This window comes from Micrasema longulum, unplaced genomic scaffold (genome assembly GCF_059751315.1).
Source record: "Micrasema longulum isolate JH-2025_06_02 unplaced genomic scaffold, ASM5975131v1 h1tg001429l, whole genome shotgun sequence".
In the NCBI taxonomy this organism is placed as follows: Eukaryota; Metazoa; Arthropoda; class Insecta; order Trichoptera; family Brachycentridae; genus Micrasema; species Micrasema longulum.
In genome coordinates, this window is record NW_028278615.1 from 1 (window position 1) to 21,675 (window position 21,675).

The 21,675-nt window shown below is 32.7% G+C and overlaps 2 protein-coding genes across 5 annotated transcripts in view; both read right to left on the reverse strand.

Moving 5' to 3' along the window:
• Window positions 1-169: 169 nt before the first annotated feature.
• The window catches only part of LOC148275426 (uncharacterized), a 33,251-nt gene continuing 11,745 nt past the window's right edge, over window positions 170-21,675 (reverse strand). Inside the window, exons 2-7 of one of the 3 annotated variants that reach the window (XM_088235723.1) lie at window positions 5,698-6,190; window positions 5,162-5,224; window positions 4,864-4,953; window positions 4,238-4,312; window positions 2,951-3,117; window positions 170-694 (exon numbers count right to left, since the gene is read on the reverse strand). In XM_088235723.1, the coding sequence (XP_088091849.1) occupies window positions 680-694; window positions 2,951-3,117; window positions 4,238-4,312; window positions 4,864-4,953; window positions 5,162-5,224; window positions 5,698-5,941 (654 nt within the window). In that variant the 5' untranslated portion in view covers window positions 5,942-6,190 and the 3' untranslated portion in view covers window positions 170-679. Of the gene's footprint in view, window positions 3,118-4,237; window positions 4,313-4,863; window positions 4,954-5,161; window positions 5,225-5,697; window positions 6,191-21,675 lie in introns of those variants that run through there. The other 2 variants (XR_015824024.1, XR_015824023.1) reach the window with 2 other exon arrangements.
• Window positions 7,129-18,444, reverse strand: LOC148275427 (uncharacterized). Of its 2 annotated transcripts, none has more exons than XM_088235720.1 (6): window positions 18,287-18,444; window positions 13,695-13,844; window positions 12,567-12,706; window positions 10,518-10,673; window positions 10,349-10,435; window positions 7,129-8,992 (listed from the first exon to the last, which is right to left on the reverse strand). In XM_088235720.1, the coding sequence occupies exons 1-6, from the start codon at window positions 18,331-18,333 to the stop codon at window positions 8,841-8,843; spliced, it is 732 nt and encodes a 243-aa protein (XP_088091846.1). In that variant the 5' UTR covers window positions 18,334-18,444; the 3' UTR covers window positions 7,129-8,840. The 2 variants fall into 2 exon arrangements, with proteins under 2 accessions (XP_088091846.1, XP_088091847.1); XM_088235721.1 differs by having other exon boundaries at window positions 18,119-18,433.

Sequence of the window (21,675 nt, forward strand, 5' to 3'; positions counted from 1 at the left end):
TTCGTATATTGATATTTATTGTACAATATCAATACAAAATTGCTTAATTAAATACAAGTATTAGCACGCAATTTAATTTTTCTGTCCTGTATTTAAAAAAACAATTTTATATTGATATTGCACATTAAATTTATTATGGAATAGGAATACATAAATAAAAATTTAAAAAAACATTTTTAATAGTTTTATTTTACTGTTAAAATAAATCCCTCGATTCTATTAGATGCGTCAGAAAGAATCGAGAAAGAAAACTGACACTCGTAAAATAATATTATATACATGTGTGGTTAGTATATTGGATTATCAAAAATAACAAAATTGTGCAGCATTGTGATCAGCATTGGATCCCTGCTATTCCTGGATGAAAAATATTTTCTTCGTGAAGATTAAGAGACATGGCATCAGCAATCACCATTCTGAAACAAAAGAATATTATTAATGGTGGATAATTTATTTTATTTCACATTGACATTTCTAGGCTGCTGCTTAGGAATAAAACAGGAAGGAAGCATTTATAAGGTTACTAAAGAATAAAATGAAGTGCTAATATGCTAATATTGGATTATCAAAAATAACAATTGAGTATTATTTAAAAATTGTGCAGCATTGTGATCAGTATTGGATCCCTTCTATTCCTGGATGAAAAATATTTTCTTCCTGCACATTAAGATCCATGGCATCAACAATCACCATTCTGAAACAAAAGAACATTATTAATGGTGGATAATTTATTTTATTTCACATTGACATTTCTAGGCTGCTGCTTAGGAATAAAGCAGGAAGGAAGCACTTATAAGCTTATTAAGTAATGAAATGAAGTGCTAATATGGTAGGTAAGAAGAAAAGGGTATGCATGTATCTACTCTATTGTCTGCGCTTCTTATTCTTAAGTCTTTTATTATAACACTTTCTAGCTTGTAATTTGAGAGGATCAACAATGCAAGACTCTAATTTTTTTCGCCCAGTTAATAGAAAGTTAATTTGTTTAAACCAAGAAAAAATATATAATTGCAATACTAAGTTAACAATAAAATCAAAAAGGTGGCCTCTATGTGCTGGACAAGATAAACATGCTGAATTTAATTTAGATAGTACTATTTCCTTCAAACTCGACATAACATGAAACTTATGGCAAATAGTCGGTAAATTATTTTTGCAGTGATTGACAATGGTATTAAAAACTTTATAGATTTTGATTGTTGGGTGGATTAAAGTATTTGGACCACATGCCTAGAAGTTATTAAACTATGCCCCGGTAACTGTGTTTCAGATTTAAGATCCAGTCTACATTCACAACAAGATCCAAATTTAGATAAAGCCCGTTTTGCCACATAACCAGCTATATATTTACAAACCGCAACATATTGACTACTTTTCTGTCTTGAAGAACTTGTTGGTAAGGAGTGATCATCAACATGAAATTGTTCCTGTACTTCGATGTCCGATGTTAAAAAAAGTTTTAATGAATCTAAAATTTCACCGTCATCATTTTCACAATTTGCTCCAATGGAGTGAGTATGAGATAAGTTTGATATGAGAAGCGACTTAAAAGCATCTATAAAATTTGAACTAGAGGGGTTTATGTTACGTGCACCCTGACTTCTTACCATGCCAAAAAAGTTTTCAATGGGGTCTTGGTTAAGGTTACGTGGAAGCACAAAAGTAAATTTATAACATGTAAGTAATTTATTACTCAAATATGATATTGCTTCCAAAGTTGTAATCCAGTTACGCACTGTAGGTGGTACTGATATTTTTTGGTTTTTGGAATCTACAAATTTTACTGATTTTAAGATGGAAATAGCTTCCTGCCAAAATTTCCAGTGGGGAGATGTTAATCTGACTCCACAACGGTATTTACAAATAATACTATTAGCATTGAGAGAACTGCCATTTAAACTGTCGAAAAGTTTATTTATAAATAAGATAAGATCAGCAGTCTGTGATGCCCCATTGTCAATATCATCCACAGTATCTGCCAAAGATTTCATGGTAGTTCCTACTGTCCTGCTGAATACCTGAGCAGCAACCTTGACCTTCATTTTTCTTAGTTTGTCGGGGAAAATATGACTATCGGTTAATTTGTGCATTTGGAAAAAGTCTTCCCCTCTTGCTTGATCGTATGTGTATGATTGTACAATATGGGACCACTTTGCTATTTTTGATACAGAATTTTGAACAAAATGTACATCTTTTACTAGCATATTATTTCTAAATCCCTTCAAAAGATGTGGCACATCAAACATTTGTACAATTTCATGGCCTTCAATTTCAAACCCGTGAACTCTACATTCAGTACCACCCCGAAGGTATAATTCACGGGTTTCCTGTTTCAGGATATTTATTGCACCAACATTTGAGCTACCTTGGTCACAAATTATTGAAACTAATTCCAAATTGCTACGAAAGATATTTGAGATTATTGATTTTAAGATAACAACCAAATCTGAAGATTTAATGGGTCCTCCTGTAAAAACAAATGCTAATGGTTGTTTCCATTTATTATATAAACCCTGTAGCATAAAAACACAAACGTGATCAGCAAAAGCTGGAGTACGTTTTCCTTCACCCAAGTCTTGGAATCCCTCAATAAAATCTTTATGTTTTTTGTACATTAAATTCTGACTAATTGACATCTCGTCAAACATCAAAGAGCATATTCGAGCTTTAGCAGAAAGATTTTGGGCGACCTCTTCCAAATGTTTATATGCAAATTGGTACCAGGATTAAATGGGATTTTATTTAGCATTGTCATCAATGTTTTTCTGGATGGTAAGGAAAATATGCTTGAAATATATTTATAACTTTTATAGCCCTGCTTCATTAATGACAATGCAAAAACCTTATCGTTAGTTGTATATCTACGGCCCTGTTTTGTCCGTTTCTGAAGCCTCAATTGAGACTTAAAAAAACGGTATGTGATTTTATTTAATTTATTTTTAAAGGATACATGGCGCTCTTTGTTTAATTTGAGTTCCATCTTTCTAATCTTCATCTCCATGTTTCTTCTAGCCTTTTTAAACTGCAAACATTTCTTGTAAAGCTTCCTTTTCCTGGGTGTTAAATTTTGAGATTGGGTTTCATTTACATCCTTCAAGATGTGGTCATATTTTCGTCCTGTAATATAATATTTCATAATGATGCATTAAGGGTCCCAACATCATAATATAATGAATGCCTAACTATTATTGCAAAGAATGATAAAATGTAAAGGGATGCTGTTTGGAAATAAGCAAAAAGAAATACTAGCAGTTGGTTCTAGCAGAAATACTAGCAGTTTGTTAATGAAAGTTCTTGGTTGAAGTTCATTGTATTTTATATCTTTAATAAATTTGAGTAGTATTAGGGTAATTCAACGGATACTAACGTCATAATTGAGTCTTTTTCAATGTGTTTTATCTATATAATGTAAAAAAATATTTATTCTGTATATCTTCTTTAGTTTTTTATTGGCTTTTTTCACTCCTAACTGAGGTGTTCTAGCCAGTGTCAAGTTTGAGATTAACTTATTTAAATATTTACACATGTGTTAGTACTATACATACAAGTTAGCATGTTAGTATTTAATATTACATACATTTTACATAATATAAAACTTATTTACAACTTAATACCATTTATAGCTACATATTTACATAAATTTTTTAATATATTATTATTGGGTGGGAACAAAAGAGTTTAAATAGTAATAGGGAATGGGACGCTGATTTTGGAGAGGTCAGATAGGAACTCAGGATAACATTATATATATTGTGAAGACGACGACTCCCAAAGATTGTACAAATTGCACACTAATGCATCTGTATTCTGTATATCACTGTACATTGAACAACGATTAAGGAAAAATTTCATAAAAACAATAATTCAATTAGGTAATTTTTTTGATTCCCGATAATAAATAATATAAAAATTGCACCACAGCAGGACAAGAGGGCCCATTACAGTGATCAATTACAGAAAAATCATATTATAATTTTGTGTTCTCTCCGGGAATCGAACCCGGAACCTTCCGTGCGTAATTCAAGCGTCTTAACCACTTAATGTTTTTTAACACCTCATGAAGTTTTAATGACGAAAAATTTATGTCGCATTTTCATGGAAACATCCGTTAGCATTATTCATAAACTGCATGAACATGATAGAAACAAAGTATCTGTGGATATTATGTAGAACGAAATCTCTCTGTCCAAGAACCAAGAGAAAATGCATTATTGAATACATGTCATTTGATACTAACTTTTTGGTGTACTCTGCTGAGGTGCACTCGGACCAGAAATATGCAGTGGGCCTGATATGTCATCAGCGTTGATATCTAAAAACATTATTAATTAGTAATATGTGACAATGTGTCAATGAGTCGGACAAGTAACTGTATGTATACATTTTAAGTTCTTTGAAAACACAAACAGCTTTAATATGCCGATTTGCTGGAGAAAATTATGGGTCAGAAATTTGTTTCAACTGAGAGGGTCACTTTCATGGTCATGTCATACGATATATATGTGCTATAAACTTTTTAATAATTAAAAAAGGAACGGCCCACGCTCAGACGATGTAGTCTTGGTCGATCACAAAAACGGCATTTCTCAATTTGCAGAAAATGTATAAAATTAATAGAAAAATGTAAAGATTAAACAACCATAGTGACATTACACATCCCTGTTTCACGCCTTTTGAGATCGCAAACCAAGATGTAAATCTCCCATTAACTCTTACACACGCTGAACTCTCCTGAATTTATATGTATTGTTTATTATTTTTTTCTTTTTAACAAAGAAACAAAGATGTTTCTCTTTTTCTTATATATAAATATGTATGTTTGTAAATTTTTATTACAAAAATAAAAAAAATATTACTACAAACCAGAAATAGGTTGGATGAAAGTCGTACCACTGCAACTGGCAACGCCTTCCGGGAGTGCACAGGGGTGTTCTTCAGTAACAGCTATGCCTACTGTAATTCACAATAAAAATAAAATGAACATCATACCAGATAACATAATGCAAGAACTTCAGGAAAAACCTTGAAAGATCGAGTAAGGCTTGAACGAATACAATTGAAAACACACCATGCCACGACCATAACGACAATATAATAAATGAGATTGTACATGTCTGAAAGAAGGGGTGTAAGGAAATGTGAAAATTATAGAAATACATACCCGAACTCTGTTCACCAAGTAAATAATGAAAACTATTTTCTTTGGATGGTGACTTGTTAAACCCTGTAAAAATAATACAAATTACCAACACCACATTGCAAAAGCACATCCCTAAAATTGTATACACACCATGCCACCCTGGTAATTGTTTGTAAATAATGACCAAATAAAAATGTCGGAAGTTGCAGGAAAAGGCACTACGCCAACTTTGTAGATACATAATAACCCGATTAACCAACTGTAAGACAAATCACAAACACCACATTCCAAAAGCAGACTTGCAATTGTATAGACACAAGACAGATAAACAAGGTGCAATTACAGTGGAAAGCCAACCTGAGTCGTACATATATTTTTCTTGCAGAAATACTAATAACTTTCATTGTAAAATGGGTCCAGATTAATAAAAGTATGCTTTCCCTATGAGTTGTAAAGATTGTCAATAAAAATTTGCAGGGCAGACAAACAGGACAAATAAACGTGCAACATGAGACAAATTCTTGAAATAATTATGTATGAAATATCATGCAATTTACCTGGCAATCCAATGGTAGGCACAGAGCACAATAAAAGCTGGATGTCATTGTATTGGCTAAAGTTGAATGCGTTGAAGTGTTTAATGCACACAAAACAAAGTCGATTAATTTCGTCATCTGATAAATTCATAAATTTGGGACTTTGAACACGATTGATCCATTCTTTAAATAAATGTGGATATCGTTTCGGAAAACGATGTAGTTTTTTCGTAGAATTACAATTCGGTACGCAACAACTCGGCATTTCGAAGAAAAAAGTGTAAAAACACAGAGAGCAGTGTGACAGCGATTTCGAATGGAAACGGATAAATTGGCGGTTCGTCTAGAAGGACGCCGGCCGGCACGGCGTGGCTGGGCACACGCCGCCGACAGTTGCGCCACAAACTGTATTGATTTACTAGCAAGTGGCTTGTGCGGCATCGGAAGAATGACTAGAAAGTCTTGTATTGGCTGAAAACTGCCTGGTTTTCAGTTTGACACAATACAGACACACCTTCGTTTCACGCATAATGTTGGTTAACCTGCAATTCTTAATAACCACAGATCGTCAAACTTTTATATTTTAACAATTTATATTTTTAATGCCAACAACTTATTCCACGGAACAATTCATTTCTTGGATGATTTTATAAGCATTTATATTTTGCTAAAAAAAAACAAAAAAAGACAATTCCATAAAAAAAGGGTATGAACTAAAATATTTTTGTTTTATTTTTTTAAAACGATTATTGAATGCATATTTACACATAGGATTAAAGAAAAATATCACAAAATGTTTGTAATTAAAAAAAAAAATTTCTTCTCAAAAACAAAAATTTATTATTTTTCCGCATCTTTTGTTCATTACTTTAATACTTGTCTGTATATGAGAATCATTGTACCAAAGTTTGGTCTAAATTTTATGTGGCGTAATCTGTCAGTTGAAAAGTAAATATATTTTCCTCATCATTCCCTTTCCGTACCTAATGGTGCATAGGGCATTGCATTGGCACACCAATGGCAGCATATCTTGATCATTTTTGTTACATGAAGGTGAGATAATCAGACTTACGCTTCAGGTACCAGTCCAGGGACTATAAAATATTCTAGTGTAAAAACACCCTTTTAAATAAATATTTCATATCAACCATGCCGGGAATCGAACCCGAGACCTCTTACATGGTAGGCAAATGTGCTGACCATTACACAAAAATACTTTAAAAAGATTAATTTTATCTAATTCAGTTGACATTTTTTTTTGTTGTGTTTTTTTTCCTAAATCGTATGATTTCTTAACCTTTTATGAGACTAAGCCTGCCTTTGATCAGTGTTCATTATTTTATGTACATATATAACCGAGCAAATAACCCGACAGAATATTTTATGGATAGAAAATATCATAACCTGTATGCATTTTGGAGAGACAAATAAATTATTAAATGAAACACATTGTAAGAAGTAAAAAATCTTATTTATTTATATTTTAAAATAAAACGTGCCCTTGATGTAACAAGCGGCATGTAAATACAACCGGCAACACATAATATGTTGATTTATTACTCTCACATGTGTAAATGGACGGACTAATAAAAAAAGAGATTCTTAATACAATATTATATTATCATTCAGAATACAAATACCCATATTTTTTACAAGATGAAAAAAGCACAGGTCACACGAAATATATTTTAAAACATCAATGCCACAATATGTAGATTATTATTCTGTATTTATATTTTTGTTTGTAATAAAATTAAGCATACAGAGCAAAGCTAGAGATTAAAGTTAGTTATATTTGTGTTTATAAATATTTTTTTAAATAATAAGGTATTATTAGTATAAGTAGACCATAATTATTACATTTGGTATAATAATTCCTACAAATCAAGAATTATCCAGTCTTAACAAAATTTGAGGCACAATTTATGGTTCGTTTAATATGATAACTGCGATGTAATATGCAACTTTACCCTGTATTGAATATTCTATCTTAGTTAACGGGCAATAATCACTTAAATAGAGTGGCTAACGTACAATAAAAAGGTATCTTTAAAAAGAAAACTAGTACAGAGAATAATACGATATAATGAAACACTCTGGTAAAGTGCTAGAAAGTGTTTTGTAGAGAAAGGAATTTCGACTTAAAACAATCAGGTAATTCACATTGTTGCATAAAGGCACATTGTTTATACTAATTTAGTACATTCTCAACCTAAATCTATACACTATATAATAGAATACATTCTTTCTTACACACAAAACACAAAGATCTAGATGACACATCACATTGTAAGAAGAACATGGGATAAAAAATATAAATATATTAAGTCATTGATTGCGCTAATTTCTGCAAATCAGGAATGTCAGATCCAACTAATAATACAATGTAAAAATACTTTTGTGTAAACCAATGGAATCATATTTTAAAGAATTAGGACGGAATATTAAATTGCATTATACCAATGCTTTAATTTAATTAAAGAACAATCATTACATTATCAACATGGTAATCCTATAGAGATTTACAGGAAATAAAGTTATAACAAGCAGCAAGATAGAATGAATTCATTACAGTGAGTCACGAGTTGTTGTAAACTAAGTTATGAGTCACTCGGAAACCGATCTTACTCATTTACATTCACCATTCACCGAGACATATTCATTTAGTCAATGCCACATTGTAAAACCTCACCTACTTTTGTCATATCCTTACATTTTATTTATAATTAATTTCTCGTGTAAAATTCATAATTCACCACATTTTCCCAAATATAACTGCTGTCAAATATGATAAGATTAATATGTTGCTTAAAAAAGTTTAGTAAACGTTTTTACAAAATATTTTTTTTTTCAATACGGAGTAGGTATTTTAAATTTTAAAACAAACTTGCGTACAGTTTGCTCGTATTAATTTTGGAAAGCTAGGATTTTAAACCTCAACAAATTAATTTGATACATTTTGCAATAAAGTTGATTTTATATTCCGGCTAACGCAGTATTGTAACAATCATTGTGGTATTAATTCTAAATTAGTTAAAAATTACACTATTCGTTAGTGTTGGGACTCAATGACTGGGGATACTGCCTCTTCCGAGGTTTGTCCCGAAAGAGATGAGATTACAAATGAATACCAAACAACCGTAAGATGAACGGCGTACAGTGGACTAAGCCTTGGTCTCCTGCTCCATCTCGAACCTGGCCTGAGACTCCTTGAGCCTCTCTCGCTTCTTGGTCTGGATATTCGCCTCCGTGAGGAAAAGCGTAGCGGCGATGATACACGCCGCAGAGCCCACTACTCCCAAACCAAATGACCAACCTGCGGAAGAGACGTGACATATATATATATATATATACATATCAACTCAATGTTGCAAAACTTCAATTGCATATATGAACAAATTCTTAAAACAGTGGAGGAATAAAATTGAGGAACAGTTGAAAAAATATATAGAAAATAATAGTATCCGAACAGGTGGAACAGTCGGGTTTCAGAAATAAATATTCATGCGAAATAGCGGTAAAAGTGGGATTACAAATTAATAGAAAATGACAAAAGACAAAAAAGGAATAAACAGTTGCAGTATTTTTGGACTTAGAAAGGGCTCTTGAGACAGTCGATTAAAAAAGATTGTCGCATAAAATGGAGGGTGTTGTCAGAATGAAAACACTGTGGTTAGAAAAATATCTAAATAATAGAAAACAAATAACAAGATTTGAGGGTTCAGTTTTGAAATAACAATAAAACAAAAAAAGAGTTTCTCAAGGATGCATACTGATTATTTTGTATATGAATGATATTGCGCAACATGCGAGTGAATGTAAAATTAGACTTTTTGCGGATGATACTTTGATATTTGCCACGGGAAGTAGTCTGTTAGACTGTGTGAATGTAATGCAGAGAGAATTGAATAGAACTTCTGACTGGTTAAATGTAAATAAACTTAAATTACATGTTTAAAAATGTAAATTTGTGATTATTGGATGTTCCGAGGAATAATGCACTGGTGGAGAAGGTTGATAAAATGAAGTATTTAGGTGTAACTAAGTATTAGATAATAAACTAAACTATGGGCCTCATATTGAAAACATAAAAAAAGGAGGATTCGTAGGAAGAATTAGAAAAAAGTAAATATCCATTCGAGTCATTTATTAGTATTTCAATCTAATGTATTGCCACACTTGCACTATTGCTCTACTATCCTGTTTCTGGGAAACGATACAAAATTGCAAAATATTCCAGTTTCAAAGAATAGGGCATTAAAGCGCAGTCTATACACCAGGATTTATTTATGTTGGAGAAATTAAATATCTCGGATATTCAAAAGAGAATTCTGCTTAATTTTCAGACACTGTTTTATACTGCGGTATGTACTCATACACTTGCGGTATCATCGAACTGTTGACTTTTGAAATCAGTGTTTTATCGGGTACAAACACAGTAGTCGATAATGTTAATGGCAATTTGAAACCCTATACTGGAAAACTCGAGTAAAGAATTTTCTTCAGCTTTCAGTTATTTATTGCGCAGTAGATGGTCTGAGGTTCCATTACTGATTTAAAGATTTTTTTCATCAAGAGTGATGTTCGCATTGTAATTATCATCGACACTATAATACACATCTTTACAATGTAAAAATAAAGGAAGTATAATATAGTAATTATAAATGAATACCTAAATAATTATTGGCGTGTCCTGGCATCCATTTATCGCCATTTCCGAGGGATGCGAAGATAATAACAGCCATCGAACCGCAAACTCCTGGAAACAAAAATAACTGTAAAGATCATTTTCATTCTAATCTATAATAATAAATAAATGGCTCGTACATTTGGGGACTTACCGGAGCCGAGTAGCAAGAATCCTATCACTTTGATGAGAAGCAGAAACTTCTCCTGGTCGGGTCCACAACAGAGGAAGAAGAGGAGGACGAGGATAGTGGTGACAAACACTCCCAGGAGACAGAGCGTGAAGAAGAACTGGGTGGCCACCATAAATGCTGAACGGGCAAATATACAAAAAAAAAATTAGATAATTTAAATAACTATCCTTGCAATACAAACCGATTTCAAAATGCAGTCTGCCATTTACACAACAAAAAGTATTTACTGAACGCAAAACTAATACAATGCTTTTGTCATTTTATAATAATTTGAAGTGAAAGTTGTTTTAATAAATAAATAAGATAACAAATACTTTAGTGCGGCAAATACACTAAAATACAGAGAATACAAAATAAATACTAAGTATGGATTAAATTTTATAAATTAAATAAAAATATAATGAAATGTATTTTAATATTTAAAAAAATCTTTTTTGTGGTGTTTGTGAATTATTGTACTGCAACCCAAGATCGACAGGAAGTAAGATCAAGGATTCAAAAACAGCTGAACGGTCACTACACAAAAAGATAATAAGAAAAATATGTGTTCTCTCCTCCATTAGTAGACCATATGAGGCTCTAAGAGCCAGAGAAACTCAAGCGACATTTCAACCGTTTTTGTCAAAATGGCTTCCAAACATTTATGACATTGTTTATTTTTATAAAATAACTAAGACTTTGACGATTGAATGTGACGATTTTTTGCTAGCATAAATGTAAAGGAAACAAAAATGACAACTCATACAAATTTGGTAGTAATGTTTCTATGGCATAATTTTTTTTTAAACTCGAATTTAGCCATACATATTTTATTTATTAATTAGGTTTCCAACTCTAATATTGGCGCTTGAGTTAGTGTGGCTTAAACTTAGAATTTTGTAAAACCTCGTTTATACAGTAAAACCTCGATTTTACGTTTTCCCGCTTTTTACGCCGAAATATGTAGGTCCCATTTTTTTCCATACATTCTCATTCAATTTCCCCCAAATTAACGTTTTTTACGTTTTTCATAACCCTGGTTTTAAGTCGAATTTTTTTCATAACTCATTCAATCTATCGAAAGACGAGCCGCGCGCCGCCGCCGCCGCGTAAATGGAGAATAAAATTGAGGTAAATAAAAAAATGTGTAAATTATTGTCAAACTATATTCAAAGTAGGTGCAGTGTAATTGACCATTTTGTTTAAGTGTCTAATTTTGACATTTTACTAAATAGTGACATGCAGTTGACGCATGTTTAGGAAGAATAAAGTATTTACATCAATAAATTACGATGCAGAAAATTAAAAAAAATGGCAATATAAATATTATTTGATGTTATACACACATAATGTGAAAAGGAGATAGTTTAAACAGTTATCATAAAAGTATGAAACAATCCGCGGTGTAAATGCCAGTTGAAATTTTGTGGTGCCTAAAAAAAGTGATACCATATAAATAAAACTTCCCAATATTTAGGGAAAAAATCGTTATATGCATTTTACGCAAATTCAACATTTTTTTTTCGCGTTTTTAAGGTAATTAAATTTAATTATTTATTCATAATTTTTTTTTTGATTCAATAAAAAAAAACACCTTGCCGTTTTGTTTGAAAAAATACAAAATATTTTTAATTATGTATATCATTGGTAAATATGAATAATCCCCAATCAATAGAGTTCTTACAATTTTTCTGCAGTAAATTTAGTATAGTCTTATACAATAATTATATTTTAATGAAATTAAATTTTTCCATACATTTTTCATTTCCTCACTTTGAAGTTTTCCTCAGTTTTACACTTTTTTTTTGTTGCTCCCTTGAAAAACGTAAAACAGGGCTTTTACTGTGCATGTATTAAATCGATATCAAATGTCGCTTAAGCTCCTATGGCTCTCAGCGCCTGATATAATGTAGCGATAAAATGTGCTCTTGAAGATATTCATCGTCGGATGGATGGATATTACGAGAGATTAAAATATAAAATATTGTAAAACAATATGCAAAGAAAGACAAGTTGTGTAATAGTACATACGCGGGAGCAAGAATCCTCGGATCTTATCGTAGCCAGCGGTGAAGGGGTCGTACACCCAGCGACAGCCGGCAAAGAAGCGGTTCTGGTAGACATCCTGAGGGTCTGCCAGGGAACGGAAACAGTGGGTCCACAGTCCCAGCCTGAAAGGGCAATCATTTATCCACAAATAGACATTGGGTACATCGGTCTTTTGCTCAAATCTATTACTAGAGAAAAGGACAGAAAATTGAGAAGGGAATACATACAGTCTGGGCACTTACAGGGCCCCTGACCTTGCACGAGCATGAATGATCGCTTGCCCAGTACGTGAAATAATTCAGCCAGATAATCTCACCAGCATCAATAACGTTTACAACTCTTTTACTTTAGAAAGAAACATGGATGTTCAAATGTAGGCAATGACAGTTCATAAGCCTTGTAGATGCTTCAAATTCAAATCTCATTCTGTTGCTATAAATGTCAATCTTGATAGCTCCCCAAGCGGTAGAATCCAGCCTCGTCTACAAACATTCGGAAAGTAAAAATATTGTTTATTTTCTGTTGAAATAAGTAGAGTCCAAATTATTTAAAGTACAAATTTAAAAATTACTATATGCCTACTCACTTTATTAATGTGTGTTATTTAAATAAAGCTTAGTGCATTCATTTAGATATTAATATCAAATCAAGATGGTTGGTTTACTTTTACTATGTTTTCACCATCGAGTACAGTCCATTAGAATCTTTGATAAACTTTTCTCATGTATGCGTAGCAAAAAGTTTTAAAATAAATCATTCACAAAGTTTTTACACAAACAAAAACAGTATGTTTACTCGGTTCACCGACAGGCACTAAACCAGGCTTATTAAATATTCAAACACTGTACTTTAGCATAAACAGATATTCTGTCAAAATTTCTTGTAATTAAAAATGTTAAATAAATTGGGTGTTTATAGACACTAGTCACGTCAAATGATACCAACATCTTTTAGGTACAGTGGAATCCGCTCTATGGGACCTGTAACTTATGATAACAAAAACCGATTGATTAAGTCATTACCTACGATATATGTGGATTCAACTGTATTACATATGTACTTGATAGTTAGTAATTGCTTGACCATATTTTATTAGAGCAATATAAATACCGTTCTAGTTTAGCTCCGGTGATGCGATAATCGCTCACGAGCCACGACGGAGTAGAGAAGGCGGTCACAACACAAACGAGGGCGATAAGGAAGACTCCAATGGCGCAATTACCCGCCAAGCTCCGAGGCTTCACATCCACATCTCGTGCCCTTAAACAGAAACAAATTTATAGAAAACTGATATTGAGCTATTGGAGAAAGTCCAGAGATATTCCAAACGCGCTGAAAAGGATGCCCTACTACGGGAGGCTGATAGCGCTGGGAATAACATTATGATATGGAAGAGACTCGGTAGAAACATACATAGCCCCAAGTGATCATCATTGAAAGCTCTATCGTCCCCAATTCTAAAGAAAAACTAGCTTTCAAGCAGAGTGGTTTCAGACTGGAATAATTTTCCAACATAATTGATAATTGGTCAAACAAAAAGTCCTCTTGCCTCGCAATTAACGGTACTTTATTATGACTTCTTAAAAAAAAAAGTAATATTTGCATTCTCAACGAGTTGTAAATAACTCACTATTAGAAAATGGGAATCAAGTTGGGGTAGAGTGGGATTCGAACCACGGAACTTTGAGCTGTGAGTCAGAGACACTAGCCACGGGACCCCAACCCGATTTTACATATTTCAAGACATAGGCCTAACTCCACAAGACCAGAGTCCCGTGTTAAGTCGTATATATAATAAAAATTGAGTATTAGGGTCATATTAATAAGTTATTGTTATTTAAAAGAAAATATGGAAATAAATTATAATACATACGATAATGATACATATTGATCATATAAGAAAGAAAAAAATAATTAAATTAACAAAACTATTTTTCTTATCACATTAATTGCATATCAAATTGAATCAAGTTTCCTTACTCCTAACCAAATAACTGATAATGATAATTCAAGAGAGCATTACAGCGCAGTCGAGTTGGTGTATTTTTACATGAACCCTGTTGTCGGTTGTCGGTTGTCGGTTGACCCTCCGCAGCCGGGCTGAACATATTACACACTCGTTAGGTGCGAGCAGAAGTAACTATCAACAATGCATCACGGCCATATAGTATACAGTAATTATAGGTACTTGTACCTGGCGAGGAAACAACGGCCCGACCATTACCCGCTATAGTCTCCATGGTAAATGGTACCAATTGAACAATCAGACTTAAAGCATAATGGCCGCTCGAAGCCATTATTTCTTAACGCTATATTAGTTCTCACAGATTTTCCCAGACAATACCGGCCTTGGCAGTTAATAGCATACTCACATAGAGCTCTGTATAACATATTTGTATACTTCTCGGAACTAAAAAAGGCCTTAGCTATATGATAGTCTTTTTATTTACCTATTTGTACGCTAATTAAATACAATCGGACATAATAATCTCTGTTGCTACACAAATAGGTATTATTCATTAATACTTATTTATACAATACATAACAATATTCGAGCCCATTGCAGGTGAAGTGAAACAACTGACAAAATAGTCAAACTTTTGTTCTCAAAGCCTTTTTTTGCTAAATTGTTTTATTTTTAATTAACATGGACTTTTGGTAAATTAAGAACCAGAAAAAAAAAGTTTTTTTACATTTTACCGATTACAGAAATGTAAGATAAACAATGAGTTAACTTCAATATTATAACTAAAATATCAGTTAGTTCACTTCACCCGCAATGGGCTCATTTGTCAATAAAATAAGATACATATATAATACATCGACTGCCTAGCTAGGATTGTTAACTCCGTTCTGAGACAGTCGAAAACCATATCAACAGGATAAAGTTTTTCAGATTAAATTCTGTTAGTATTATAATTTAAAACAAGAAGATACTCAAATGAAGAAATGATTTAACTACTGTTTTCACAGTATTTACAAATTTGAGTGTATCTTGTCACTTTAACTATTTACTAGAGAAACATGCGTATTGCACACGCAAGCAATGCATACATGTGTGCACATGCATAGTATTATGTAAGTTAGTGATGGTGGCGGTGATTGCGATGGCATACAAACACTAGAGAATAATTAATTTCACCGAGAACAATGCAAATCGCATGCGTAGTGGTGGTGCATACTGAAGAGTTGCCATAACTAACTCTTCTGAACGTTCTGTGATATTTATTATTTTAAGATATATTTTATTCGATGTTTCTAGCAAAAGAGGTACTCGTTGACTCTATGCATCTCTAGAACTACATGCGAGTCATCTTTAAACTAACCTAATACCGCAGTATTGATTCTACAGTCCCAGGAGCGGACGAGTTCTTACATCCGTCCACCGCACTAGGCCGATATCAATATAACTGTCGTCACTGCGGTGTTATGAGCAGGAATTGAAAATAAATACTCGCATAATTTACAAAAATATTTTTTTTTAAATTCGATCGAGGCATGTTCAGCCTCTACGAAGTTCTTCAGCTACGTAAATTTCTGAACCCATTTCCCACCCAACCTACTTGCGCGTAATCAGTGCGGCGATGGAAGGTTTTTGTTAGTTAACAGTGTTTATGCATCTGTGCGAGTTTGAATCGGGACATTACAGGTTTCGTCGGGATAGAGAGCTCAATAACGGTGACAGTCCCGATATATCGGGACAGGTGGCAACCCTACGCATACTATATCACGCCTCCTACGACATGAGATACTGAGCTGTATTTGTTATTATGTAGTTGTTATTGTGTTCCTGCCAAATGTAATGTATTCATATGAGTAATTCATAAAACATATTAAATCCTCTGATCATTTAGAGCAGCTAGCGGCCCGTCTTCAGAGACGCCTCGGTTCGACCCGCGCGGTTTTCGCCTCAACACACGTAACGGACGATATCATACACGGTGGAGTTACACAACTTTCGATGAAAGAAAACTCGGACTATTTTGCAAATTCCAAAAAAGGAGTCTACTTCTTCCGGGAAGCTGGGGTGAATTTCGTTTGGCAAAATACTAAAACGAAAAGTGCATCGCTTCAAACTGAGTTAGAAAACCGGTTTGCTGATTTCAAAAAGATCACACGTAATATGGAGATTTTCAAAAACCACTTTGCAGAGGATATTGATAATTTAAATATGGTGGATTTCTATGAGAGTTTGCCTTCTGAAAACTACGGGGAATTAAAAAGGTCGCTCGGCAAATAATTACTATGTTTGGTAGTAAATATAATATTTACGAGCAAACATTTTCAATTCTGAATTATGGACAAAACAAACACTGTTCTCAGTTATCAGATTCACATTTAGACGTACTACTACATGTCTCTACTTCGAAAATGCATGCGAAAGGTTGCCGACCCTTCGTCGATGGTTAAAACCAGCGGTCGGCAATTAGTTTTGGGGGCGATGAATTTTATTTATTTTTTGGGACAATGCGACCGTCGACGTCACTCGTGCAAGCCAAACACAACTGATTAAAAACCAATGTGCCCAATATGCAATTAAAGAATTGCGGCGATGAAAGAATACAATTTAAGACGAATTTTTAATACAAAACATGCCGACTACACAACTTTGAACATTCTGATGTATGAAAAAATTATGTGTAATCCTCGTTCGATGGCCGGACTGCGTGTACTACTGCGGTCTGTTGAGGAACCGAACAGGAACCCGAAGGGCCTTAAGAGAACACTTTACTGGCTGGATGTGGTTCACGGGCTGCCGATTTAGACCGATCGCTGGTTTAGACGGTATTATTCCAGTTGTTTTTCAAAATATAGTATGCGAGTAGTGAAGATATTAATTTAATTGCGGAGACAATAAGTATAGCTTCTACTTATCTTCCTTAACAATCTGATTATTGGTTGATATGAAATATACATCACGTGATTTTCATTCAGTAATTTGTAATAATTTAAGAGATTGCAACAAACCTATTTTTATTTATAATAATAAAAATGTGCGCGTACTTTAATTCCACTTTTATTTATAATTGTCACCAGTGACCAGGTTTCGTCATCGTCAGACCGGTGAAAATTATAAATAAAAGTGGAATTCAACTATATACGTATTTATTATAATTAAAATGCAGTTCCACTAAGAAAAAAACCTATTTTTGTAACATAGATTAAAATTGTATAAATAGTGAATAAAGTAGAACTTAATTTGCCGTTTAGTTTTCAAAGGTGCAGGAATAGGTTAATTTTTTCTCAATCTAAATGAGTAATACTTCGGTAGATTTTTGAATAATTTCAGTACAGCTATTTGCGATAAACATTGTTCTACTGAACTATCGCGTTTAATTATCATTATTAAACCGTAAATAGGTCATGTTAGAAGTAATCGCGAGAAAATTTAACAAAATGATGAATGAAAGTGAATTTTGCAAATAAATAAGAAAGCGTTACTTATGGTGTGCTGAACTCCAATATTTAAATTGTTATATAAACTATATTATGCTGATCTACACTAAAATAAACGAAAATATTAAAATAAATACCCCATTCCCATTTCAAACAGTCGGAAACAGTAGTTTGTAAACACAGCACCGCACTCTCTGAGACGGACCCAAGATTGTCATTCGACTTTCAGAGAACTCAATTACGCATAAACTTTGGTTTAAAATTACTGTAATAATGAAATAAACAGAAACTGAATAGTAACGAACATTTTGTTTGTGTCACGCCCAGATATTAGTCCACTGGTCGTTTGCATTCCACTTGCACTTGTCAAACGAGCGAACAAAACAGAGAGCAAGCACAACACGACACACGACCACCACACCACGCCTACCTCCACAAATTATACCACCACTTTGATATTGACTATATACGTATATACATATTATGACACACAACAATACTAACACTAATATACATAGTGATGAAAGAATCGAATATGAAACTCGAATAATTCAATTAGTAGTAACTGGTAACTGAACAAATTTTTTTTTTTAATTTATTGAAAAAAATCTTGACAAAATTAGTATAAAATTGCAAAATGGTTAGTACATACATAATTAATCAAAAAGCTAAATGAATTAATTAAGTACATACATAATTCAATGCAACGGCAAGGCTTATTACGGGAGTAAAAAAATATGCTCACATCTAACAACATCTTTAAGATTTGCATTGGTTAAAAAGCCCAAAGAGAATAAATAACAAGCTTTTCTGGACAGTATTCAAATCCCTTCATAAAATGGCTCCAAAATATTTATCAGTCCTTTGTATTAGGGAAAATACATGTCAAAGAAAATAGGCTCTGAGATCAGCATTTGATTCAGGCAGAGGAAAATTTTCCGAAATCCGGCGCTCCCTAAACACTAGGTTCGGAGATCGTGCTTTTGCCGTTGCCGGCCTCTCTGCCTGGAACCAATTGCTTTCAAGCTTACGAATCATTGACAGTCCCAGTCAGTTCAGACCCCAATTAAAATCTCACTTATTTCGTTAATTTTACCCTCAATTTTAAATCAGAAAATATAATATGTCAGTTTAGCTTAGTTAGAATGTAAATTTAGCTATACAATTGTAAAGCGCCCATAAGGTGATTTTTCACAAAAATGTCGCTATATAAATCAGTCAAATATTTTTATTATTTATAACAAAAATGTAGGCTTTTCAATATATTTAGTTTGTGCTGTGCCTCCGTATTTCGAACGCATTTACAGCGCGCTATAACCCGTATTTATTACGTAAAAACGCGCTATACCGCGCTATAATTGCGTTCGGAATACCAGCCGTGAAGGGTCTTGAAAGGGGGAATCATACTTATTTTTTAAAATCAAGTTTCTTAGTTGAAATGAGATCCAAAATGGATGAAAAGTAAAATTTTATCTCTTATGTATCGATTATTTTAATAAGAACTAGTATAAATAATTCTTTAAAAAAGCATATTAAGATTATGCGCATCACTAAATATAAACTTGACACCATGGAAGAATAGTATTTATTATTTATTAATAAACAGTTCTACCAACGAAAAATTGTTCGTATAACATTTTAAACTTTCATTGTTTTTAACAAACGAACTTACACCACACTCACAGGACGTACGTATGTTTTGTTTTATGTTTTCGTAGTTAGTTTGTGGTGTGTGTATGGATGTAAAATTACGTAATTTTACCAAAAGGCGCGGTAAAATATCGTAATTTACGAAAATATGGTAAAATTCCCGTAAAATACCGCGGTAATTTTACCGCCTGCATCTCTACATCTTTAGGTGTGTGGTGTAAGTAATTAGTTTTTCAAGGCTTATAAAACTTTAGAAAAAAATATATCGCTTCCCAAAGAACATTTTTTCCTTAACTTTTTCTTTCAAAATATTAACGTCCTAAATCAGATAAATTAACTATCAATATAATTCGCTACCATCATCAAACCCGTATTTGCAACTAATAGATACAGGCACTGCATAGTTTAACTAACTGTTGGTTTAAAAAAAAAAATGTGAACAAAAAATTGTTGCGGGCCAATTACGACTCTGCGTTTTTTAATACACTGCTCGATAGCAACGACAAAGGTAGGTAAGTTTTTCTTGTTGCATAATATAGACAAAGGTTTTCAGATCATTTTATGTTTATAACTTGTGCTGTATGACGGTTATCAATTTTGCCCAAACGAAAAAATTTTTTAGGGCTGTCACTTTCTAATTTTAATAATTAGTTTAAATTTAATTAAAACTATTATGAAGGTTTTTAACACATTGGGGATTTTAGATTTTCAAAATTATTATCATTATTGTGGATAATTTAATATAATTCTTCTTTGCCTTTGTGTGTAATTGTTTGTGTCTAATGTGTTTTTATATTCCTTATATTGCTTTTTAATAGTTTCTGAAAAATTTCTCATTTTTTGCATGGTTTACAATTTGTTTCTATATTAGATCATTTTCATTATATCTGGAGTTAACCAGCCTCCATTATTATCCACCCTCAAACATTTTTTTTTACTTTCGTAGCAATGCACTTAGATTCCGAAATAATTTATATTAATTTTTAAAATTAATGTCGTCTGGTTTTAACCTTTTTAGTAGTTCATTAACTATATTCCTGAAAGTAATTATTTCTCACAATATAGGTATAAGTAATTGCCATTTCAAAACATTTGTGTACCTACCTGATATTAAAAAAATGACATTTAGGTAATTAAGACTAAGATTATTGGTATGTGTACTTCAATAAAACATTTCTTTAAATAAACAAGATTAATTATTTTTTCTTAAAGTATCAACCAGATTTTGACAACCCTAAGGCCCATAAATTGGTTGTATGAAAACAAATAGAGTTCGGCGGGTAAATTTGCCCAATTGTTTTTAGACGAATATTTTATTAGTTTGCCATTGAAAATATGTTCAAACGACAATTTTGCCCTTGAATGAATAATTCAATAAAGTAGTTCTTAGACAAGAACGCCATTACAGTTCAACAAATAGGTAATGGTTGCGGCAAACATGGAGGTAATTTTGCCCGCCATCAGAATTTTAAATTGCTTGAAATCGCATTTAAATATGAATGAATTTACAATTGTAATCCAATTCAATGATGACCTCGGTCATTCTTAGTAATTAAAAAGTAAAGCACAAAATATTTTTTTTTTTAGAAAATCAACATAATTGTAAAAAAAAGCGGGCAAAATTGGACGGTTTCGCGGTAGGTATTTACAGAAACCAAATTTTGCACATCAACATAGGCTATCAAACATTTAAACGCACTGCAGTGTTACGCTTCAGGGTGTAAAAATACAAATAAAAAATAAAACAGATATTTCATGTGACTGCAACCCGGTTCAAATGTAAAATACCATTTCCTCTTAAATTTACAATTGACTGTTTTAAATGTAATTACGTATGTTTGAGTATGTCCAAATGCTTGCAGACTGGCTGGATTTTCTCCCTGGACGGGTCATAAGCCCTGTAAATGCCCAGACGTCCATATTCCCTTCTGAAAAATGTTTTCACTCTCTGTTGAAATAAATTTAAATGTAATTATGTATGTTCAATAATTACCTAGCAGTTACCTCAACTCTTAAGACTGTACCGTCAAACATGACAATTTTG

What these genes read in the sequence shown, in the direction of transcription:
- LOC148275427 (XM_088235720.1), bottom strand. Translation starts at nt 18,333, where the DNA reads ATGCAAACGACCAGTGGACTAATATCTGGGCGTGACACAAACAAAAT. An exon ending in ACCGGAGCTAAACTAGAACG is followed by an intron (nt 12,707 to 13,694) that starts GTATTTATATTG and finishes TTGCCCTTTCAG; the next exon opens with GCTGGGACTGTGGACCCACT. An exon ending in ACACGCCAATAATTATTTAG is followed by an intron (nt 8,993 to 10,348) that starts GTATTCATTTAT and finishes TCTCTTCCGCAG; the next exon opens with GTTGGTCATTTGGTTTGGGA.